Source organism: Babylonia areolata, chromosome 27 (genome assembly GCF_041734735.1).
Source record: "Babylonia areolata isolate BAREFJ2019XMU chromosome 27, ASM4173473v1, whole genome shotgun sequence".
In the NCBI taxonomy this organism is placed as follows: Eukaryota; Metazoa; Mollusca; class Gastropoda; order Neogastropoda; family Buccinidae; genus Babylonia; species Babylonia areolata.
The window spans coordinates 393296-420128 of NC_134902.1; the positions used below are offsets into that span (position 1 = coordinate 393296).

At 41.5% G+C, this 26833-nt stretch overlaps 1 protein-coding gene across 1 annotated transcript in view; it reads right to left on the reverse strand.

Moving 5' to 3' along the window:
- LOC143301385 (uncharacterized) overlaps nt 1-4347 on the reverse strand; it is a 158679-nt gene extending 154332 nt beyond the window's left edge. Inside the window, exon 1 of the mRNA XM_076615629.1 lies at nt 4225-4347. Coding sequence (XP_076471744.1) covers nt 4225-4260 — 36 coding nt within the window. The 5' untranslated portion in view covers nt 4261-4347. The remainder of the gene's footprint in view (nt 1-4224) is intronic.
- Between the last annotated feature and the right edge of the window lie 22486 nt (nt 4348-26833).

Genomic DNA, 26833 nt, shown 5'->3' on the forward strand with positions numbered 1-26833 from the left:
CAACAGTGCACAGTAAGATACCTCAGCACACCACACACCACCTATACAATAGTGCATAGTAAGATACCTCAGCACACCACACACCACCTATACAATAGTGCACAGCAAGATACCTCAGCACACCACACACCACCTATACAATAGTGCACAGTAAGATACCTCAGCACACCACACACCACCTATACAACAGTGCACAGTAAGATACCTCAGCACACCACACACCACCTATACAATAGTGCACAGTAAGATACCTCAGCACACCACACACCACCTATACAATAGTGCACAGTAAGATACCTCAGCACACCACACAACACCTATACAATAGTGCACAGTAAGATACCTCAGCACACCACACACCACCTATACAATAGTGCACAGTAAGATACCTCAGCACACCACACACCACCTATACAATAGTGCACAGTAAGATACCTCAGCACACCACACACCACCTATACAATAGTGCACAGTAAGATACCTCAGCACACCACACACCACCTATACAATAGTGCACAGTAAGATACCTCAGCACACCACACACCACCTATACAACAGTGCACAGTAAGATACCTCAGCACACCACACACCACCTATACAACAGTGCACAGTAAGATACCTCAGCACACCACACACCACCTATACAACAGTGCACAGTAAGATACCTCAGGACACCACACACCACCTATACAACAGTGCACAGTAAGATACCTCAGCACACCACACACCACCTATACAATGAAGAGGTTCGGGGGACTGGAAGGAGCGGAGAGAACGGGACCAGAGACGGGGGGTGCTGGGTGAATGTTTTCTTCTGTGTCAATTCCCTCAATCCAAGATTGGATGCTGTGGTCTGTGGTAGTCAGTATAGTCCACGTTGGGTGGATGCTATGATACACTTTTTTTGCCATCTCTTGTAACAGAGTAGTCTTCTGTTTTGGTCACTTCTCGCAACGTAGTTTTGACCCCTGTAACAACAGGTGCGTGAGTGTGTGTTTCTGCTGACCTGTTTCTGGAAAGTGGCTAAAGCCAGCTACACAGAAAGTAGGCGCAATGCGTATTTCAGTTAATGTTAATCACTATTACTACTATAATGTATGGGATAGATATAATGTGGCAGTCATTAAGAAACAGTCTGCTGAAAGACTAAAGACGGTGAATCAGTGGGTTGCTCTGGTGACTGTTATTGGTTTTTGGTGTTAGCAAGGGGGGGAAAAAAGCTTGTCACGTAGTCTCAAACCCCAGAGTGAAGACCGCCACCACGTCCCTCCAACGGCAGTCACCCATGAACCCGCCGACACTGAGCACCATGACATGACTCACCCCAAGTGCGGAAGTGGAGGAGTATCGAAACTGAGTTCATCATGAGAGCAGGGTATGAAAGTAATTTGGGTCTTTTTATATTGATGATGAAGGAGGATGAAGATGACAATGATGATGGTGATGACGATGACGATGACGATGCGGCTGTGGAAGTCCATTTAGGTTTTGGGACTATGTAACAAGGCTGTACTCTACGATTTCTGTCATAATGGTATCCCTGTGTCAACCAGGCCTGAGACATACAGACGCGGTGTTGGTCGGGAAATTAGAGCAACACACACAAAGACGCCTCCGTGAAGTGGATGATAGTGGACTGTGTGGTCCCAGTCTTCTCACTTCAGCCCATAGCACACTCACCTCTGGCCACAGGCCAAAAAACACACCTCCGCTGGGATTTCACTCCGCGTCCGCCCAGCGGTCAGTCTGCGACGGTAACCACTTCACCACGGCGGCTGGTACATGGACCTCCATTGCATCATCATCATCATCATCATCATCATATCCTTCTCCATCATCAATGAAATATAAAAAAATTAAAAAAAGGTCCCAGACTATGTGGCCTTTCATGCCCTGCTTTCATGGTGAACTCAGTTTGGATAACCCTCGACTTCCGTGCTTGGGGTGAGTCCTGTCAGTGTCGGCAGATCCATTTGGGGTGAGGGTGGGGATAGAGTGGGCGGAGGGGGCTGTTGTTGGAGGGACGTGGTGACGATCTCTACTCTGGTGGAGACGCTCACTCTGTCTGGCTCCACGACTTAGCCATTGTTGTCGTCAGCAGGGACATTAGTAGGTGCTGTACATCAAACCAGAACAGGCACTACTGAACACTGAATCGGCAGCAGTGCATTGTCTCCTCTGGTGAGTGGCCTCCTGGCGACCTGAGATCAACAGATCCCTGTGGATTGCCGACGCTGGTAATGTGACGGACAAACCCGGGTGTGGTCATGTACGTATGTTTTGATATCATCGTTACAGAACAGAGGTTCTGCATTAATAATTATAGCAATTACGACATTTTGTAATGTGTTCGTGGTACAAAATGTCTTATCGTTACAATTTGTCACATTTGTGACATTTTGTTCCACATTGTCGTATGTTCATGTCAACTGCGGTACAATTTGTCACCTGTTAATAGACCGTTCTCTGTCGGCTCTGACTTGTCAGTTGTCTAAGGTACAGGTGAGAAGGTTAGTAAATAATGACCACTACCACACAGGCACATAACCATGGTCTAGTGGTTAGGATGTCGCCCAGAGAGTGGAAACTCCTGAGTTTGATCCCAAGCTGAGAAAAAAGAAGAAAAAAAAGAACAACAAAATTTGATGACTTTAAAACTTGTATACTAGCACATGCCAGTGATCACTTTGTTGTAGATTTGCAGATTTTGACAATTTGACAGCTTATCTAAGTCTGTTCATTGCACAATGCTGAGAACCAGTGGTCACTATGACGTGATTTGCAGATTTTGACCATTTAACAGCTCATTAGTCTCCAGAGAATTTCTGTACCTTGTATAATGCAGATGACCAGTGGTCAGCACCCTGCATTATACAAGGTACAGAAATTCTCTGGAGACAGGTTAAATGGTCAAAATCTGCAACTGATCTCTGACAAATGCTAGGATACCAGTTTTAATGTCTTTGGTTTCACTCAGTTGGAGATTAACTCTGGAGCTTCCACTCCCCAGGCGGACATTTAACCACTAGGCCACGTGTGTCTGTGTGGTAGTGGTCATTGTTTACTCACCTTTTCAACTGTACTTAACACAACTGACCAGTCTGACCCAACAGAAAACGGTCTATTCATGTGTGACAAATTGTACCGCAGTTGACATAAATATACGACAATGTGTAACAAAATGTCACAAATGTGACAAATTATAATGCTGTGACATTTTTGTAGCGCGCACACTGGTTGCGACATTTTGTACCCTTGTGACATTTTGTACCGCTGTGAAATTTTGTGCCACAACATCCCCCTTATTTTATCAAAAATAATTCCTTTATCATCGGAGCTGGTTTCTTGTATTTTCCCAAAGCAAATCTTAGAGGAAAATGAGAGCGGGGAAAAGAAAAGAGAGAGAGAGAGAGAGGGGGGGGGGGGGCGACAGTGACGTTTGCGAAGATACCAACATTAATCACTGAAACACATATATTTATTGTATTTCACATAAGATCGATCACTGCAATGCATCGATCTCAAATTCAACATCAGAGTCAATAGTAAACGAAATTGAGTCAATGTGAATAACTGAAACAAAATATAATATAAAATAATATGACACAATGATCATGATAATGATATTTATGTAGTGCTGAATCTTGTGCAGGGACGATACGATATAATGTAATATAATATAATATGAAATGATATATACTATGATATGATATAATATGGTAAGAATCGAATCTTTTCCTTGGAATGTTGAGAATAACATCAAGATGATTCAACTCTCTACATAAATGTGGTAGAAAAAAAGGTGTTTTACAAAGTTTACCCTCACATAGGGAGCGTGAAAAATGGACCAAATAGTTTTGATATTTGTTGTGATGCAACCTTTTCTGTCACGTTTATTTGGAATGTTCTTCATTTCATGCTTGTTCATTTGTTCATCTGTTAGTGTCAGCATCCTTTCGTATGCACGATTGCACTGAAAATAGATTCTCACTTTCATGGAAGACACCCAGAATATGCAAATATTATTCTAAAAACCGAGTGAAAGAAGAACAGATCAACCAGCCAAATAAACACACACACGCACACACAGACACACACACACACACACACACACATTCCCCCCCACCCACACACACACACACACATTCACTCACTAACTCATTCACTGACATACAAATACATTCACACATTTCTTTTGAGCCAGTACTGTGCATCCATCTTTACCGTTGATGTCTTCGCTAACTCCACTGTCGTCAACATGATCGCCGCTGTCGTCCCTCACAATTTCCCGCAGTCCTACGATTTCTCTCAAAGCGAGGGCTGACAACCCCTCTCCATCTCCTTCCCGACCCCCCCCCCCCCCCCCCCCACCCCCCCACCCCCCTCTTCTCTCTCTCTCTCTCCCTGTCTCTCTGTCTCTCTCTGTCTCTGCACTTGTGATGTTAGTCGGGGCTGTTATAACCATTTCGCAGAGCACATATCCTGTTTTAACGATTCAATGTCCGTGACATCACATGTGGTCACCGAGGCTTTTGTAATACACCACCAGAATATAGTGTCCTCGAAACTGTGAGCACTTTAGTCGAGACAAGCTATACTTTTCGTGATGTGAATAGAGTGTGATTCACTGTGCGCCCGTACTTGTATGTGTGTGTGTGTGTGGGGGGGGGGGGGCGGGGGGGGGGGGGGGGGTAGGGAGTGGGAATATGGAAATGTCAGTGGTACTGTCAGCTCTTTCTCTAATTCACTCCCCCCCCCCCCCGCCCTCTCCAACCACGTGTTGCTGTCTGGGAAGGGCAGTCCATTCATTGTATCCGGATTCCGGAAGGTATGTGCTTGTGCACCAACAAGTCAATATTCATTATTTCAGAATAGGATGTTGGACTGTTGTCGCCCGATGATGCTGACATTGTTTCATGGGACACGTACATGTCCACAGCGCTCCATGGTGTGGGTACACTGGCCCTCAGTCGGTGGACGCAGTGCATTATCTACAAATACACTTGAAACCTAAGAGAAACTTCGCTCCGTTTTCTGATTTTAACAGGTTTGTCTGTGTTGCCGAACGCACTGCATTAACTCACTCAGTACGGGCAGTCCTCTCTTCTCCTCTACACAGCTCCCTCGGATGTCCAGTGGGTGTCTGAATGACCCAACCTTTAGCTTCCGTCGTCAGAATTGTGGTATTCTTTGTCGACATTCACCTTTTCAGTATAAGAGCCTTCCGCTTGCAATATTTTCATGATGGTAATTGGGGTGAAACGCTGTTAACGTCGCCCCTTTCGCCGTTCGTATGGAGAGAGTTAAAACCAGACTAAAAGAGCAGACACTGATTACACACGTACAAAGCAGAGCTTATTTCAGCGTTTATCTCCACGTGTAAAGAGGTGGGCATGGATGTCACAGTGTCTGGTTGTCTATCCATTTGTCATCAGCTACACTGCAAACCCAGATTTTCTTGCAAACCAAGCTCAATAGGTTTTTTTTTTTTTTTTTTGATTTGGTTTGTTTTGGGCCCAGCTGAAAGGACGTCCCAGGACCAGGTCCACTGAAGAAGTGTTGTGGGGCGCGGGTTCGAACCTGCTGAGGACCAGGAAAAAGAAAGAAAGAAAAAAAAAAGGCGGCAATACAAGGGCATCCAGGAGTCACCTGGGTGAGGCCCTTCCCCCTTAGAGTGTAGAGAGTTAAGGGCCGAAACACCTGACTGAGGGGGGCTTCTTCTCTGAAGACCTTGTACTGTCCAGCTCTCTATATTTTTTTTAATTTATCACTATGGTAACATGTACAGTACCGGCACATTGTTTCAACATCATTTGCATTCAGCTGCTGGTATGCTGGGTACATTGTTGTGAGTTCTTCAAAGTATGAACATTAAATGAAGAAATTGTATTATTTCTGTAGCATATCCCCCCCCAACACCCCCCCCCCCTCTCTCTCTCTCTCTCCCAAAAATAACCCGTCCCCCTTTTGCCATTCGTCCCTTGCAGGTAATGACAATAAAGTGTCAAAGTGTCAACTCTCTCTCTCTGTCTCTGTCTCTCTGTCGCTGTCTCTGTCTCTGTCTCTGCCGTTAAAGTAAGCAATTCATATTTAGGAATGGTATTGTCAACAACATTAAGCTCATCCTATTCGTGTGAAGAATTTTGCAAAAAAGCAAAGAAAGGTGCCATTGAAATACTGGGGGGAAAAGCTAAAAAATAAAAATAAAAAATAAAAATAATAAAAGAGCTCCATTTATTGTTTTATATTTAGACACACAGTTTGGACCGACGTTTACATATTTATGAAGCCGAAAATTAATATGGAGACTGAATGCATATTCACAAATGGAGAAAGTGCAAACCTATCCATCTGAGTGTTTTTTTGTTTTTGTTTTTTTTGTTCTCTCCAGATTATGTGCTTATTCATGCATACAATACAGTGTGGTGTGGGGAACTGGGCCAGTATCCTGTGTATGTAACAGCATTTGTGAAATGATATAAGGAGGAAGGCGGCAGAATGTGCTTATTCATGCATACAATACAGTGTGATGTGGGGAACTGGGCCAGTATCCTGGGTATGTAACAGCATTTGTGAAATGATATAAGGAGGAAGGCGGCAGAATGGTGAAGACGCTCCTCTGCCAATTCAGAGTTCGTGAGTTCCAATCCCACTCTCGCCCTTTCTCCCAAGTTTGACTGGAAAATCAAACTGAGAAACACGCATATTGCGCACTAAAAAAGAACCCAAGGCAACAAGAGTGTTGTCCTCTGGCAAAATTATGTAGAAGAAATCCACGCTGACAGGTACACAAACTCAAGGCCCAAGCGCGTTGGGTTATACTGCTGGTCAGGCATCTAGCGAGCAAATATAGTGTAGCGTATATGGATTTGTCCGAATGCAGTAACGCCTCCTTGCTCAAAACGAAAACAGTGGAATGTATTAGATATTGGTTTAAATTATTGAAGCCTCCACAATTACATTTCGATAAGATGTTACAACTGAACTAGGTGAACAAGACTGGTCTTTATTGTGAACAAATGTTTTGTCTGAGTGTGGTTTTGGAATTGTGTGGACTTCTCAGGAAATGGGAAATGGATAACAATTTATTACAGAACTTGAGTATATACTTACTTATTTCATAAACAGGATTGTCGTTCGGGTATGGAAGGCAACGAAAAATATAGCTTTTTTTTCCTTCATGTAAAAGTAACTTTCAGACTGGACAAAAATTCCTGCAGTTATCATAGATTAGAATTTGGAAGATTTCAACTTCTGACATATTCAACATTTGAACTCCTTTTGGACAGTGTATTAATTGCTATATTCGGCAGCATTGTCAAGAGGCCTTTATAACCAGGAAAGTGACTGTGTTTACTGGGTCCCCAAAAGCTCATATGTACCATCAACATCTCACTCCAGCCCACACATGGCAGCCGTGAAGGATGCAGCAACAGGAAGTCCGGGGCCGTGACTGTGTCCGTGCTGTGTCATGATAGTAGCCAGGGAGACGGAGGGATGAAGTGAGATGTTATAGATATATCTTGCCGTGTTTCGGGTCACGTAAACTTCGGACTTTCCCCAGCAAACAATCGTTTCTCAGGAAGCAGCTGTTTCAACACAGCTGGTTGCGAAACCAGCATTATAAACAGGCACACTCCGTCCCCCATCTCTCTCTCTCTCTGCACTCGTGGAGCTAACTGTAGCTCTTGTAGCCATTTCGCAAGTTCTCATGAACACATTTAACAGATTCACACGAGTCTCAGTTACAACATAAGTGGCTGTCAAGGCTTTCATAATCCACCACCAGAAACTATTGCTTTTCAGTTGTGAACTCTTTAATCGTGTCAAGTTATTCTCATGGTGTGAGAGGGTGTTTTACTGTGCATGCATTCGTGTGTGTGTGTGTGTGTGTGTGTGTGTGTGTGTGTGTGTGTGAGTGTGTGTGTGTGTGTGTGTGTGTACATGCGTTCTGAATCATAACATGTCTCCCTAAAATAAAATAAACACACACACACACACACACACAAAGAAAAGAAAAAAAGAAGTATACATAAAGAATTTGAGACCAAATTTACTTTTAAACGCTTTATACAAAATCAGATACACGTGCATTGCAAATATGTAATACTAAGAAAAAAAAAGTTCATCCAAAATTAGTTGACGTAGATCAGACCGGTTTTGTTGCTAATAGATATCTTGGAGATAATATAAGACTCATATATGATTTAATTATCTACTTAGAAGCACGACAATTTTATGCAAACATAGAACATCGAGTAGAATTTGGAAATATTTGAAATAGTGGGGATATGATTCATGAATGATGTGAAGGACTGTGAAGAAATAGATTATGTAGAGAAACTACCTGAAAGTTTTATTCAAAATATAGTTGAAAAAAACAACCTATTGGACGTGTTTCGATGTTATCTTATCCAAAATTATTCACCTTTTGATTTTATTTCCAAATCCTCTTGTTTGATATCATAAATGACTGTCAGAAAATATATTTTCGGATTGTATGGAATCGCAAACGAGACAAAATAAGTAGAAAAACAGCAACAAAAATATTTTAAAAAGCTTTAAACGAAGTAAACTGAATATTAAAACTTAGCTGGTTAAGAAAGTTCAAAATTACAAAACACGAATGAAAAACAACAACAACAACAACACACACACACACACAAATCCGGAAACAAAACATTGCAATTGGATTGCAATACAGAACCAGTTTTCTATAATGATCAATTTAAGATTAGAAATAATACTATAATTAGGTTAACAAAAGTATATTTTATTCAACATTTTATACACAAAGGGCGTTTCTTACCCAAAATAAATTCCTAGGAAATATGAAATAGACGTACATTTTCTAGTTTTTATTTCACGGTTGGTTGAGAGCAATCAAGAAATATATACAAGTAGGTCTTAATGTTCCAGCAAGTCAGAATGTCATGTCATCAGCAGGTCATGATATAGCCAGGGTATTGAAAATAATGTACTCTATTCCTGGAGGATCACGGCGATACTACGATGTATTAGCATTTGATGATACCTTCCCGAAATCTTGTCATGAATGGTCAGAGAAACCAGAAACAAATTTTAGTAGGGAAAAAGCTTTTAACAAAATTCATGAAATAAAAGACATAAATCTAAGGTTGCTACAAATTGGCGTATTATTTAGAATTATTGCAACAAAAGTAGTTTTAAAAGGAATGGGAATTACAAATAGTGTTGACTGCGATTTTTGTTTAGAAGTTAAAGACAGCATTGAGCATAATATTATATTCTGGTGATGCTATTACTTGAAACGATTTTGAATAGGCCTGGAAGAATTACTAAAGGATAAACAAAATTGCAATTCAATGAATAAAACAAATTTTGGTTTCCATGCTGCTACATGTACAGACTCAGTTCTGAATTAGCCTACTAGTCCTCTTGGTGAAGATGTATACGTATGTATATATACATATAACATGGGATAAATGTCTTCGAGATATTCGCGTTTTCAAAATTTATATTATCTCAGCATACAAAATCAAAGGATACAAAATTATGATCGCATGTGAAACATACTAACCGTTGGTTGGATACAACGTATAAAACAATATTTCAAAAGTAAAAGCTATTCAGATTAGAATGTGTAAGTATGAAGACGTCCTGTGTGACGTAATGATGCAAATTACGACTGGCTAATTTTTGTTATTTCTGTACGTAAGTGTTTGTTCTGTATTGTCCATGTGTTGTGTGTGGCTTGTTAAGGATTAAAGAGGCTATGCAGGTCTTGAATACAAGCTTATTTGTGTTTGCACATTTCTTCTGTCTTTGCTGCTGTGTGCACATGTCAAATGATCGGTATAAGGACAGGCCCGGCGCTTCCTGTTTTTGAGGAAGTGTCTTGTTTCAAATCAAATCAAATCAAATCAAAAACACTTTATTACTCCACATGGAAATTAAGTTGTGCAATCACAGGCTCATTGTAAACACTGGCATAAAATCATGCGCAACATAAGAAGAGATTAAAACTAGTCAAATAAGAATTCCCAATAGCTGACGATATACTACCAACCCCCCCCCAGTCCCCCCCCCCCTCCCCCCCCCCACACACACACATAGTCATGTTAAAACAATAGGGTATTGCACAACAATATTAACAAATGAAAACATCCAACAAAACAAGGGTATAAGATTACTAAAAATGACATGCGCGCACGCACACACTCACGCACACACACACACACACACACACACACACACACACACACGTTAAGACCATAAGGTATTGTACAACAATACATAAATAAAAACATCAAGGGAATAAATCGTATATATAAGTCAAATGCACACACACACAGACACACACAGACACACACACACACACACACACACACACACACACACACACACACTCATTCACACACAAACTCACACACACACAAACAACGTATGCATGCACATAACATATGTCACGCCAATAAGATTAGAACATTAACATTAAGATACATGAAATCCAAGTAAAATAAGAAAATATTTAAAAATCACTTCCGATCACACACACACACAGAAATGCTTGCTTGCCCGTGCTCACCCGCTCAGTCCCACATGCACGCATAATGTCTGCTCCCATACACTCGTCTGCTGGTGAAGTTCAGGTGTTGCTGTGGCGAGTGGGCTTGGGGGGTGGGAGGGTTCACTTAGTGTATTGGATGTTTTGATTGTGTGCGCGAATGGCTGTAGGAATAAATGAATTAATGTATCGAGATGTTCTTGCGCGTGGAGCTCTAAACCTACCACTTATGTCTGACCTTCTGCTATTAATGTCATCATGTAGTGGGTGTCTTTCGTCGGTCAAAATAATTGTTATTAGTCTGTCAGTCAGTTTTCTATTGTGCATGTCGCTAAAGGTGTCTTGTCTTATACCCACCACCCCACCCGCTTTCCTAATGACTTTTTCCAACCTGTCTTTGTCATGTTTGGTCAGATTTCCCCCCCAGCACACGGCTCCGTATGTTAAAACACTACAGACAACAGATGTGTAAAACAGTTGGAGCATCTGCTTGCATACATTAAAAGATTTCATTTTTCTAAGACAGTACATGCGACTGTTGCTCTTTTTACTGAGTGCAGTTGAGTTTTCATTCCAAGACAGCTTATTGTCGATTATCACACCAAGATATTTGTATGAGTCTACTTGTTCGACAACTTCATTTTTTGTGATGATTTTACTTAAAGTTGATTTCTTTTTTCTGAAGTCGATTACAAGCTCTTTGGTTTTGCCAACATTCAGCTCAAGGAAATTTTCTTCACACCAGTTCACAAACCTGTCAATTTCTCTTCGGTAGTCAGTGTCATCGTCATCAGTAATAAGTCCTGTCAGTGCGGAGTCATCTGCAAACTTAACGAGGGGACACGAATTGGTCAGACTTCTGCATTCAGCCGTATACAAGGTAAAAAGAAAAGGCGAGAGGACTGTGCCTTGTGGTGCACCTGTGTTTGTGAAAGAGACAGTAGACATAAAATCATTTAATTTTACAAACTGAGGCCTTTTAGTAAGATAGTCTAAAACCCATAAAATCGTCGGAAAAGCGAGTCCAATGTGCATCAGCTTTTTTGCTAAGAGGTGAGGTTGAATTGTATTAAAAGCACTAGAAAAATTAAAGAACATCAAGCGGACACAGGTATTTGATTTGTTCCAATGTACCTTTTATTTACCTGTGTGCTAGCTGAATCGGTAGCGTAAGCAGCACTGACTTGAAGTTGTGCACCTTGTGAATGGAGACAGTTGCCACTCTTTACTATTTGTTAATCATTTCATCTCCATGCCAGATTGTTTCATTTCCAGGTAAAAAACCACTGAGGCAATCAAGTATTTGTTCTGTATTGTCCATGTATTGCGTGTGGCTTGTTCAGGATTAAAGAGGCTATGCAGCTCTTGAATAAAAGCTTATTTGTGTTTGCACATTTCTTCTGTCTTTGCTGCTGTGTGCACATGTCAAATGATCGGTATAAGGACAGGCCATAGACACACACACTACATTTGTATATGTACTTTTTTTTATCACAACAAATTTCTCTGTGTGAAATTCGGGCTGCTCTCCCCAGGGAGAGCGCGTCGCTACACTACAGCACCACTCATTTTTTTTGTATTTTTTCCTGCGTGCAGTTTGATTTGTTTTTCCTATCGAAGAGGATTTTTCTACAGAATGTTGTTAGGAACAACCCTTTTGTTGCCGTGGGTTCTTTTACGTGCGCTAAGTGCATACTGCACACGGGATCTTGGTTTATCCTTTCATCTGAATGACTAGCGTCCAGACCACCACTCAAGGTCAAGTTGAGGGGGAGAAAATGTCAGCGGCTGAGCCGTAATTCGAACCAACACGCTCAGATTCTCTCGCTTCCTAAACGGACGCATTACCGCAAGGCCGCCACTCCATACATATAGATAGATAGATAGACAGATAGATTGATAGATGTGTGTGTGTGTATGTGGGTGTAAAAAGAAAGAACAGAAGAAACAGAAGAGTATTCATAACAAAGAACGACGGATAGAGAGAATGGCAGACAGTCAGACAGACAGCCAGACAGATAGACAAACATGCATACTGGCAGATAAACAGAAAAGAGACCAGTGTTCCGACAGGAAGGAAGACATCTTTGCTTGTTTTTGTTCAATGACCTGACCCTAATTAACTATGTCAGTGTTCCTTTTCCATTCCTGACATTTCTCTTGGGTATCCACATACCGTTTTCAGTGTGTAAGTCTCAAACAAGTGTGTGATCAGTTCGTCAACTGCGAGACCGGACGTGACGAGTCGTACTGTGATTCATCATTCAACATCATTTTCAATGTGACACGCCCACCAGCACTCGTCAGTTTTGACAGGCCCGGAAGTTTCTCTTTGATAGCTCTTCCCAGAAACACGACCAGACTCTCAGACTCTCACTTCCTGTGCCCTGGGAATGGTTACTGTCTGCCTGTCTACACCAGGTGTAATGGTATGACGGACTGTCCGGGACATGGGGATGAAGCTGGGTGTGATGAATTCACATGCAAAGGGCTGTACCGATGTCGTGGGAAGGACCAACAGATATGTCCACACGAAGATTACCTATGTGACGGTTGGCCTCAGTGTCCACAGCAGGATGATGAACAGATTTGTGAATTGACTGACTCTTGTCCTGATCAGTGTGTTTGTTATGGACCGTCCTTTACCAGCCTGTTTCTCTTGAAACCTGAAGCTTTCCCCAAGTTACGTTATCTTCAAGGCAGGGGGAGTGGACTGACCTTGGATGTCATCACAAATCAGACCATGCTGATTTATCTTGGAGCTGGAGCGTGTGGCTGGAGAAATCTTAGTGCCATGCATCTGCCTAATCTTCATGTGTTAGATATCAGTGGAAACATAATACAATATGTAAATTTCAGTCATCTTTCACCATTAGACAACCTCAAAGAACTGGATCTGTCTAATAATCCATTGTCTCGAATTTCTATGTCCAGTGCAGAGCACATATTAGATTCCCTGCTGTTTCTGAATCTTTCCTGTGTTTCGTATCACTTTCCTGACTTACTCTTTCTCAGATATCATGCCCCAGATTGAAAGTATAGACTTTTCACACAGTGGGCTGAAATCTCTTCAAGGTAGGGGATTGTTTCGGAACCTAAAGACCTTAGATTTGCAAGGTTGCACTGTGTCTGATTTCAGTCCAGAATTTATGAAAGAAATGGGCCAGCTGCAACAGTTATTTGCTGACGACTTCGTGCTTTGCTGTTCTACAGTGCTACCTGATAGTTTTGTGGGAATATGCATTGTACCAGAGGATGAGATCTCCTCTTGTGATAATTTGCTGAAATCTGACTCTTACCGAGCTGCTATTGTGATCTTCATCATAGCTGCCTTGTTGGGAAACCTGTGCAGCACTGTATACCGTATCTGGTCCTTATCCTCAAAACAGAAAGTCGGTTATGCAGTGTTTGTTATTCATCTATCTGTGTCTGACTTTTTCATGGGCGTTTACTTGCTGATAATTGGAATAGCAGACCGTTTATATGCTGGTACCTACCTGTGGAATAAATCTTACTGGAGAAAAAACACAGCATGTACAATTTCAGGATTCATCTCCCTGTTTTGTGAAGTGTCATCAATTCTTATTGGCCACATCACCCTTGATCGATTTCTGGTGATGCGCTTTCCTTTCAGTCATCTTCGCTTTGGACCAACATCAGCTCATGTTGCGTGTGCTGTCAGCTGGGGAATAGGGATTATCCTTGCCTCAATCCCTTTACTGCCCTGTGACGTCCCACTGGGAATTCTATAGTCAGACTGGCATCTGCATTCCTTGATCAGCTAAAAGTCTTGTTTTTACAAAAATGTTGGTCCAAAAACAAGCAGAGCTATTTCATGAATATGACATGAAACTAAAAACTATTCCAGTTGACCAGCACAGCCTAACACTCTCAAAGCAAACACATGTAACCTGACTTTGTGTTACTAAGTGGGTGAGGAGACAGACAAGATAAGGGAAGAAATATTTAGCGAGTTTGCTTCAGTCTTCAGTCTCTCACTCTCTCAGTAAACAGAAACAGAAAACAGACACAAGGAATTTTCCCCTGAGCCAGTTATAATTATTAAGACAAAAATGAAAAATGTTTTTTTCATTCACTCACTCTCTTCACCTTGAAAGAAATTATTTTAAAAAAAATAAATAAATAAAATAAAAAACAGGAACAAATGTCTTGACTGTCACGAGTCAATTCTCTCTGTGCACAACTTGACTGATCCAATCCCAGGATCGAACTCAGTCCCAGGCCGGCCAGTTACGTCTACTCACAGTAGCGTGTGTCAATGTCCACCCCACTCACTGGTGGGAAACTTGGGCACCTCCTCCTCAGTGAACGTTCCAGTTCCACATGGGGTCCCTCCACTCTATGGCCGGTCAACATGGAGCCCTGATAACACTTTTTCCATGTTTCAGCTCTTGGCACACTCCATTTAAATTCTTTCTTCACACTGAACGAGCATCCAGCTAATCCTCTTTAATGTTCCCCATTTCATTTAACTGTCCCCTTATGTTATTTTCTTATATTTACTTTCCATTCACACCACTCATGCATTCATACCATTTTCCAATTAACAATACAATATTTATGAGTCACTACGTCTTATAAATTACACAAAAAAGTATTAATTTATCAAAAAGCAAACAGTTCAAAACCAACAGCAAAAACTACTAAATTCTCAAACTATTCAATCATAAAATGAATTTCGAATAAAATAATCCAGCAACTAATCACTGAATAAACAATGAAATAAAAACTTCATTTTTTCCCCACCTGATGTTCAGAACAGTCAAGCCTCACTCCGTCTCACAGACGCACATCACCCGAGCTCTGATACATTCAGAATGACGGTACAGCACATACATGTACACACACACACACACACATGAACATGCACAGCTCACGATTCACCCACACTTACCATGTGCAAACCACTTTCACATTCTTACAGGTATTCTAAATGTACAAATAATATTTCTCATTCTTCCTCCAGCCACAGGCATTGTCACTCACTCTGTCACACTTTGCCACTTGAGGATTAGTTGTACTGACAGGGGAGCTAGATTATTACTGTTCAACCTACCTATCAGCATTTTACATATGGGTTTGTTCTCAGAAGTAAGACACTTGGTGTTTGTCTTCAACTGAGATGAAAAATTAGGTAGAGTAAAATTTAGAGAAATCGTTACATCTTTTCTGTGTTATTTGATCAGCATAAGTGGTCACCAAAACTGTGAAAGTCTGTCTGATGTCCTTGCTTCAACTGCAATTTGACAGAAATTACAAGGCACAATATATTATACGCCCCCAAAGTAAAACTCTTTTGTTGGCAGAGCTGATTTTGATATGGTGACCAGAAACTGTATGTAGCACATTAAAAAGCATACACGTGTTCATCTGCCAATAAGTTATTTTCATTTCCATTTAATCCATTGCTTAAAGTCCACTTTTTAGGGGGGGGGGGGGGGGATACAAAGAAAATAGTTGTAGCCTATCTTGGAGTGTAAAATGTTTTGACATTAGGGGGGTAGGGGGAGGGGATACAAAGAAAATAGTTGTAGCCTATCTTGGAGTGTAAAATGTTTTGACATTAGGGAGGGGGGGGGGGGTTACAAAGAAAACAGTTGTAGTTTATCTTGGAGTGTAAAATGTTTTGATATTATGGGGGGGGGGGGGATACAAAGAAAACAGTTGTAGCCTATCTTGGAGTGTAAAATGTTTTGACATTAGGGGGGTAGGGGGGGGGGGATACAAAGAAAATAGTTGTAGCCTATCTTGGAGTGTAAAATGTTTTGACATTAGGGGAGTGGGGTGGGGGGGGGGGGGAACAAAGAAAACAGTTGTAGTCTATCTTGGAGTGTAAAATGTTTTGACATTAGGGGAGTGGGGTGGGGGGGGGGGAACAAAGAAAACAGTTGTAGTCTATCTTGGAGTGTAAATTTTTTTTTACATTTGTGGTGATTTTATAGGCCTCCATTATAAATTTGATTTTAACACTGTTAAAATGCTATTTATAGATTCATGTAATTTAAGGTTTATTTCAAAATGTGACAGAGCCAGTCTTCATTTTAATATTCTGTTTGGGTTTTTTTTTCTCACTCTTTATGTTCTCATCACAAAGAAGTAGGCCGTGCCGTCCTGGCTGTTATTCTAAGTCTTCTGGCATCATGCCAGTCTAGATAAACTTTGTTCTTTTGTGTCGCCGTCCAAAACGGAAAGGCTGGCCTGGTCCATGTCACGTACTTCTCATAGAACCCTAAGCACTTTGCACACATGTTTTCCGTGTGCCCAGCTTCATGAGCAGAGGGTGTATGCTCAATCACACACGATTCAGTCTCAGAGGGCACACAATTTGATGTCGGTGCAGTCATGCACTTCCTGATAAGGGAGTTTTCCGTGTAAAACAGACCTTCCACAGAGGATCTAGTAGAATAAGGGAGTTTTCCGTGTAAAACAGACCTTCCACAGAGGAACTAGTAGAATAAGGGAGTTTTCCGTGTAAAACAGACCTTCCACAGAGGAACTAGTAGAATAAGGGAGTTTTCCGTGTAAAACAGACCTTCCACAGAGGAACTAGTAGAATAAGGGAGTTTTCCCTGTAAAACAGACCTTCCACAGCGGAGGAACTAGTAGAATAAGTGAGTTTTCCGTGTAAAACAGACCTTCCACAGAGGAACTAGTAGAATAAGGGAGTTTTCCGTGTAAAACAGACCTTCTACAGCGGAGGAACTAGTAGAATAAGTGAGTTTTCCGTGTAAAACAGACCTTCCACAGAGGAACTAGTAGAATAAGGGAGTTTTCCGTGTAAAACAGACCTTCCACAGAGGAACTAGTAGAATAAGGGAGTTTTCCCTGTAAAACAGACCTTCCACAGCAGAGGAACTAGTAGAATAAGGGAGTTTTCCGTGTAAAACAGACCTTCCACAGCGGAGGAACTAGTAGAATAAGTGAGTTTTCCGTGTAAAACAGACCTTCCACAGAGGAACTAGTAGAATAAGGGAGTTTTCCGTGTAAAACAGACCTTCCACAGAGGAACTAGTAGAATAAGGGAGTTTTCCGTGTAAAACAGACCTTCCACAGAGGAACTAGTAGAATAAGGGAGTTTTCCGTGTAAAACAGACCTTCCACAGAGGATCTAGTAGAATAAGGGAGTTTTCCGTGTAAAACAGACCTTCCACAGAGGAACTAGTAGAATAAGGGAGTTTTCCGTGTAAAACAGACCTTCCATAGTGGAGGAACTAGTAGAATAAGGGAGTTTTCCGTGTAAAACAGACCTTCCACAGAGGAACTAGTAGAATAAGGGAGTTTTCCGTGTAAAACAGACCTTCCACAGAGGAACTAGTAGAATAAGGGAGTTTTCCCTGTAAAACAGACCTTCCACAGAGGAACTAGTAGAATAAGGGAGTTTTCCGTGTAAAACAGACCTTCCACAGAGGAACTAGTAGAATAAGGGAGTTTTCCGTGTAAAACAGACCTTCCACAGAGGATCTAGTAGAATAAGGGATTTCTGTGTAAAACAGACCTTCCACAGAGGAACTAGTAGAATAAGGGAGTTTTCCGTGTAAAACAGACCTTCTACAGTGCAGGAACTAGTAGAATAAGGGAGTTTTCTGTGTAAAACAGACCTTCCACAGAGGAACTAGTAGAATAAGGGAGTTTTCCGTGTAAAACAGACCTTCCACAGTGGAGGAACTAGTAGAATAAGGGAGTTTTCCGTGTAAAACAGACCTTCTACAGTGCAGGAACTAGTAGAATAAGGGAGTTTTCTGTGTAAAACAGACCTTCCACAGAGGAACTAGTAGAATAAGGGAGTTTTCCGTGTAAAACAGACCTTCCACAGAGGAACTAGTAGAATAAGGGAGTTTCCCCTGTAAAACAGACCTTCCACAGCGGAGGAACTAGTAGAATAAGGGAGTTTTCTGTGTAAAACAGACCTTCTACAGTGCAGGAACTAGTAGAATAAGGGAGTTTTCCGTGTAAAACAGACCTTCCACAGCGGAGGAACTAGTAGAATAAGGGAGTTTTCCGTGTAAAACAGACCTTCCACAGCAGAGGAACTAGTAGAATAAGGGAGATTTCTGTGTAAAACAGACCTTCCACAGAGGATCTAGTAGAATAAGGGAGTTTTCCGTGTAAAACAGACCTTCCACAGAGGAACTAGTAGAATAAGGGAGTTTTCCGTGTAAAACAGACCTTCCACAGAGGAACTAGTAGAATAAGGGAGTTTTCCGTGTAAAACAGACCTTCCACAGAGGAACTAGTAGAATAAGGGAGTTTTCCGTGTAAAACAGACCTTCCACAGTGGAGGAACTAGTAGAATAAGGGAGTTTTCCGTGTAAAACAGACCTTCCACAGCGGAGGAACTAGTAGAATAAGGGAGTTTTCCGTGTAAAACAGACCTTCCACAGCGGAGGAACTAGTAGAATAAGGGAGTTTTCCGTGTAAAACAGACCTTCCACAGCGGAGGAACTAGTAGAATAAGGGAGTTTTCCGTGTAAAACAGACCTTCCACAGCGGAGGAACTAGTAGAATAAGGGAGTTTTCTGTGTAAAACAGACCTTCCACAGCGGAGGAACTAGTAGAATAAGGGAGTTTTCCGTGTAAAACAGACCTTCCACAGTGGAGGAACTAGTAGAATAAGGGAGTTTTCCGTGTAAAACAGACCTTCCACAGTGGAGGAACTAGTAGAATAAGGGAGTTTTCCGTGTAAAACAGACCTTCCACAGTGGAGGAACTAGTAGAATAAGGGAGTTTTCCGTGTAAAACAGACTTTCCACAGAGGATCTAGTAGAATAAGGGATTTCTGTGTAAAACAGACCTTCCACAGAGGATCTAGTAGAATAAGGGAGTTTTCCGTGTAAAACAGACCTTCCACAGAGGAACTAGTAGAATAAGGGAGTTTTCTGTGTAAAACAGACTTTCCACAGAGGATCTAGTAGAATAAGGGAGTTTTCCGTGTAAAACAGACCTTCCACAGCGAAGGAACTAGTAGAATAAGGGAGTTTTCCGTGTAAAACAGACCTTCCATAGTGGAGGAACTAGTAGAATAAGGGAGTTTTCCGTGTAAAACAGACCTTCCACAGAGGAACTAGTAGAATAAGGGAGTTTTCCGTGTAAAACAGACTTTCCACAGAGGATCTAGTAGAATAAGGGATTTCTGTGTAAAACAGACCTTCCACAGAGGATCTAGTAGAATAAGGGAGTTTTCCGTGTAAAACAGACCTTCCACAGAGGAACTAGTAGAATAAGGGAGTTTTCTGTGTAAAACAGACTTTCCACAGAGGATCTAGTAGAATAAGGGAGTTTTCCGTGTAAAACAGACCTTCCACAGCGAAGGAACTAGTAGAATAAGGGAGTTTTCCGTGTAAAACAGACCTTCCATAGTGGAGGAACTAGTAGAATAAGGGAGTTTTCCGTGTAAAACAGACCTTCCACAGAGGAACTAGTAGAATAAGGGAGTTTTCTGTGTAAAACAGACCTTCCACAGTAGAGGAACTAGTAGAATAAGGGAGTTTTCCGTGTAAAACAGACCTTCCACAGTGGAGGATCTAGTAGAATAAGGGAGTTTTCCGTGTAAAACAGACCTTCCACAGAGGAGGAACTAGTAGAATAAGGGAGTTTTCCGTGTAAAACAGACCTTCCACAGAGGAACTAGTAGAATAAGGGAGTTTTCTGTGTAAAACAGACCTTCCACAGAGGATCTAGTAGAATAAGGGAGTTTTCCCTGTAAAACAGACCTTCCACAGCAGAGGAACTAGTAGAATAAGGGAGTTTTCCCTGTAAAACAGACCTTCCACAGCGGAGGAACTAGTAGAATAAGGGAGTTTTCCGTGTAAAACAGACCTTCCACAGAGGAACTAGTAGAATAAGGGAGTTTTCCGTGTAAAACAGACCTTCCACAGAGGAACTAGTAGAATAAGGGAGTTTTCCGTGTAAAACAGACCTTCCACACATGAACTAGTAGAATAAGGGAGTTTTCCGTGTAAAACAGACCTTCCACACAGGAACTAGTAGAATAAGGGAGTTTTCCGTGTAAAACAGACCTTCCACAGCAGAGGAACTAGTAGAATAAGGGAGTTTTCCGTGTAAAACAGACCTTCCACAGCGGAGGAACTAGCCGTCTTTCTCAGTTCCTCAGCAGTCAGGCAATGCTCAGGTTTCCAGCTGAACGGAACTTCGGCGCTCTTGTTTGCCACATCTGCAAAAAGACAGACAAGATAGCATGCCATTCAATTCAAAAGCTACATGATTAGCCTTGCTGGTCTTGTTTTCACTTCCATTGGAATCTATTACAAGTGTCTGTGTCGTGTATTATTGCATGCTTACATTGTATTTCAAGCTTATTCTTAAAATTGTCAAATGGCCCTGCTGGCCTGGATCTTTTCTCTTTTTGTTTATTTTGTTCAATATCTGGTATTGGCACTGGAGTGTGCAACATTTGTGTGCCTCCTATTATCCTGATTATGACATGGCAAAAACATGCTGACACTGGCAGTATCATCATATTCCCATGCGTCTGCACAACAATTTTGATCACAATTCGTTCAGTGGGCTCTTGCATTTAACAACTATTTACTCTTGCACAGCAGCTTAGTTTATATCAAAAGAGTGTACTGAACGTAGGTCAAAGCGCCGAAGTAAAATAAGTGAATTTAAAAAAATACATGAACTAGAATTTTTGCATTCTGGTGAATGCATACTGCCCCCCCCCCCCCCCCCCCCCCCCCCCCCCTGCCCCCAAACAAAAAGTAAATAAAAAAAGAAGTGACCAAAACAAAAAAAAAGAATGGTAATTTAAGTCATAAAATAAATTAATGAAAAATCCATTTACTGTGGACAGTAATAAATAAATATATAAAAAGTGTTTACCATCGCTACTGTAGACAGTGTCTGCCTGGTGTCGTTTGAAGTTCTCAGTGGCAATCCGTTTGGGCTGTAAAGTGTCAATTCTTCTGTGTCCCTCGGTTCCACTGCTGCTGCTTATCAGTGGAGGAGGCCCCAGTCATATTGGTCCCAACAGCATATTCTGCCTGCACACAGTGAATAAAATGCTTAACAAAACAGTCATCAAAATCTAAATTAAAATGCAATCATTAATGTGTCAGTGTCAGCTTCAAATTTAGAGCATAGCATAGCTTACCAAATGAATCTGTCGACTAAAACCCTTTTGTCTTTGTTCAAACAGAACACACTAGTGCGTTTAAATTACATTGATTTATCCAGAAACCAAATTTTTCGTGACAAAACTCATCCTTTAGAAGTCTTTGATGACACTGAAGTTTTTTTAAAAGTTCAGATTCACTCGACAAGCCATTCTGGATTTGACAGACTCAGTCAGTATGCTAATGAACTGCACTTCCATCATCGAAGGCGTGGCTTGCTCACTCCTGTTTTGCAAGTCTGCCTTGCATTACACTGCTATCATAATATGCTACCGGGACTTTCCAGGATGTTGTTGGTGAAATGATGTGTCGACCTGTCAACAGTGTTCAGTTATCAAATTACACACATTTCTGACTGTACACTGTTCATAGTTTGTACTATTCCTTGCTTTCTTAACCAAAATTTAGGCGAGCATGTGTGTGTGTGTGTGTGTGTGTGTGTGTGTGTGTGTGTGTGTAAATGAAATGAAATTATGGTGCTTAGAGCCTTGCTGACCACTAAGGCCATCTCAAGGCTATCGCCATGTTAATCACTACTACAAGGATAAAAAAAACCCAAACAAACAAACAATTAAAACGAGTCACCACTTCAAACTTTCCACTCCAAAGTTTTAAAAAAAAACTTCCATAGTTTAAAACCTTCATATCTGGTTAAAAATGTTCACTTCTTTTAAGAAGTCCATCAGCGCCCATGGAGGGACATCACGAAACAAGGTCTTCAAAGAAACCGCTGTGTAATGTCTGTGTCTAACGTCATGCAGATCCCAACAGTCAAGGAGCACGTGTTTCACGGTGAGAGGCTCATCACAGGGAATACATCGAGGGGCCTCTTCCCCCTTCAACAAGTAAGAATGAGTAAAAAAAAAAAAAAAAGTGTGCCCGGCATGCAGTCTGCACAGCACAGACTCCTCCTTTCTGTTCTTCACCCCCGAAGGGAGGGTCTCTTTTAGGTCTGGACGGATCTGGAAGAGCTTGTTGTCTGTCTGGGTGTTCCACTCCTCTTGCCAAAGATCCTTAACCCCTTCACTGCTAGTACATTTTGCTATGGTCTATGCTGAGAAAATTTTCAGAAAAACAAGAAAAACACGCCAATGATTTTAATTTGCCTATATTTCAAAAAGTACTGAAGATAAGTGCATAAAAGTATATATCAAATGAAAGGAAAATGAACCAAGATTTTGTTTTTGGTACTCACATGTTCAAATAATGAGTCAATCTGACAGAAAAATTCCATAAAATGAATTAATAAAAAAAATTGGGACTGTCATTCCATCATGTTAGGTGCTACAATATCAACCAGGTTATCAACCTGTCTTTCTTGTGACTGTTGTGATCAACCACACACACTGTCAAGGCTGAGCAACAGTGTCCAGGTGCATAAGACTCCAACACAGTCCACACAAAGAATGAAAAGGGTGTACTCACCCAGGATCTACCGCCAGTAAAAACGCTGTGTGTGGTACATGCAGAAACAGTCTTCAAGACATAGTACTGGTTTGCTGGGGCAGTCTGGGCAGTAGAACCCCACATCCTTTCTTTGTCCTTTCTTCCAGCAGACTCTGCACCTCCTTTGTAGCCAGGCCTTCTGTGGGGTAGGTGGGATGAAGTGTCGTCCACACAAGACAAACAGCCTGGTCATCTTTAGCAGTGTCTTGGTCACCAAAAATCATGGCACTAATTACATCCTTCTTAAGTCCAGGAGTGTACTGCTGTTGCCTGTTTTTTTGTAGAGGATGTGTGCATTCAGCATGGCAATTTGTAGAAAATGCACACACAGCTATTTGTACCACTTCAGGGTTTTCCTTGTGGCATCGTAGGGCTGCAGCTGTTGGTCATGATGGTCCATGGCACCCATGTTTTTGTTGTAATCCAGAATTGCTGGAGGCTTGTTTACTGCTCTTTGGTCTTGCTGCTGCTGGTCTTCAGCTGTAGGTTTGTGGCAAGTTGTCAACTCCAGATGGTCCAGGATGAACATCATGATCATCACCATGCTGCATACCTGAAACACATTGCATAAAAGACTAAGTTTGTTGGTTGTTGTTTTTTTAACATATAAAAAGATCATGAAATGGTACCATTTTATTTCTGTTTTCAGAAGCTGAAACACAAACACACACCTACCCCACTCCCCACCCCAAACCCCAAAAACACACACACACTGAAACTGGTTCATGGTATGCCACACTCCCTTCATTCATTCTTTCTCATACAAAACAAAATGACAACACACACACACACACCCACACTTCTACAAGTGTTGCATTTACAAAGTAATTTAGGCATACAATTCTGTATATCATTCTCTGATTTCAGTTTTATAAACATCATCTCTTCCCCCCCCCCCCAGCCCCCCCCCCCCCCCCCCATGCAGAATGGCAGAGTGTGGTCTGTTCCTGAACATGACAAACTGAGGAAGACATACTTGTACAGATATATGCATAAATCTTGTTGTCAGTCAGTGACAATGCCACCAACCTCCCTCCCACACCACCAAACCCCCTTTTTTTTTCTCTTTTGTGTCATTTTTTTCATGTTATGGAAACAGTCTACAAACATAAAGTAGTACATGTATTGACAAGTTGTTAAGATTAAAAGAAATATGTTAGACTTTAAAAAAAAATTTTATTCACTGATTTAAGATTTTTTGTACCTCAAGACATATTCATTTTCATCATATGGATAAACCAAAATTGCCGGTTTGATGTTTGTATATTACTGTTTTGAATAGAATTGTTTCTTGTAACATTCTTAACACTCATGCAAAATTTGAAGCAAATCCATCAAATAGTTTTTGAGTTAGAGCTGTTTTAAGTTCGACAGCTTGTGACGTCACTTTTTCCATCGCACAAATTAAGGAAAACCCCATTTTTAAAGGCCAATTATTCATTTGTAAATCAAGTTAACTGTACAGAAAAAAATAAGCAAAATCACTATGTTGTATGGGGTCCAAATCATAGATTTCAGCTGTTTCCCGTGTATAGTTTTTGTGTGGCTGTCCTCCAAAAATGCCTTATCAGGGTATTTTGGACATAGGAAACTGGCATTTTTGTCAAATTTGAGGCTCTGTAAAATAGAAACTTTCTGTGAACCCGTCGCCACGCGAGCAGCATCAAAACTGTCCACTTTGTTGTTGTGGACCAGAAGGGAGCATGTCAATACTCCCCCGTGTCGATACTCCCCCGCGTCAATACTCCCCCGTGTCGATACTCCCCCGCGTCAATACTCCCCCGTGTCGATACTCCCCCGCGTCAATACTCCCCCGTGTCGATACTCCCCCGCGTCAATACTCCCCCGTGTCGATACTCCCCCGCGTCAATACTCCCCCGTGTCAATACTCCCCCGTGTCAATACTCCCCCGCGTCAATACTCCCCCGTGTCGATACTCCCCCGTGTCGATACTCCCCCGTGTCAATACTCCCCCGTGTCAATACTCCCCCGTGTCGATACTCCCCCGTGTCAATACTCCCCCGTGTCGATACTCCCCCGTGTCAATACTCCCCCGTGTCAATACTCCCCCGTGTCGATACTCCCCCGTGTCGATACTCCCCCGTGTCAATACTCCCCCGTGTCAATACTCCCCCGTGTCGATACTCCCCCGCGTCAATACTCCCCCGTGTCAATACTCCCCCGTGTCAATACTCCCCCGCGTCAATACTCCCCCGTGTCGATACTCCCCCGTGTCAATACTCCCCCGTGTCGATACTCCCCCGTGTCGATACTCTCCCGCGTCAATACTCCCCCGTGTCGATACTCCCCCGTGTCGATACTCCCCCGTGTGTGTGTGTGTGTGTGTGTGTGTGTGTGTGGTTGTTGCTGCTGCAGTTGTTGTATTCTTCTTCTTCTTCAGTTTAGCGTCTTTTAACCATAAGTGTTATTTGACAAACATAGAGGAAAACTGAAGACAGCTACTGGTGAGGGAAAAGTAACTGTTCACGCAGTGTGTGTGTGTGTGTGTGTGTGTGTGTGTGTGTGTGTGTGTGTGTGTGTGTGTGTGTGTGTGTGTGTGTTAGATAACGTATAATTGGTGAAATTTTGTGTAAAATATGAGATAACAATATAACATCCTTAGAACGAAATACTAATGATAACAGTAAGCGAACTTGACAAATCAACAATTAAAGATTTGAATCGGTATGATTAAGGACTGATAAGCAATATCATGTAATTTGATGTGATTTGCAACATATAAACAGGGGAAAAGATATTAATTGATTTATTTGATATATTTAAGGCATATGGTTTTGGGGGGTGGAGTTATACGTATTTGCATGGATTGTACAGGTTTTCAATTTAAGTTATTTATTGATTGTTTTCACACACACACACACACACACACAGACTGAGAGACAGAGACACAGAGAGAGAGAGAGCGTTTCGCCGCTGTAAGATTTAGCACAGATAATTCATGTTATATAATTTGTAAGACATATGAAATAAAGAAGAAAATTAATCAGTTGTGTGTGTCGATTTCTGCTTGTTGATTTTTTTTTTTTTTTCCGTTTCGTTTTTATTGATTATTTTCATACACACACACACACACACACACACACACACACACACACACACACACACACACACACATGCATGCACGCACGCGCACGCGCGCGATATACACTGTTGGACTTCGATATGTTATCACCAACCCGTAAAGTTTACCCCCACACCCACCCCCTACCTCCCAACCTTCGGCCAAGCCGCCGCACTATGCTTTGCTGCCTGAAACAAACTTCCAAACTTTTATGGGCCCCTGTTATGACCCTTTATGACCCCATCTTGGAGCGCCCCAACCCACACGCAAGCGCGCCCTTACACACACACACACACACACACACACACACACACAGATAAACAGAAACATGTATACCTGCATGTGTAAATAAAAAAGACTAAAACAACATAATTATGATATTCATAAGCCGAAACCAAAGGTACTTCATACAAGTAGTTTATATATATATATATATATATATATATATATATATATATATATATATATATATATATATATATATATATATACACTGGTGTACTGAAGGATACATATGCTAGCTTTATCAGTGGATTGGTGACATTTCATTTAATGTGGCGACATTTCATCGTTCACTTAGTAACCGTTGGTTTGTCGTCTTTA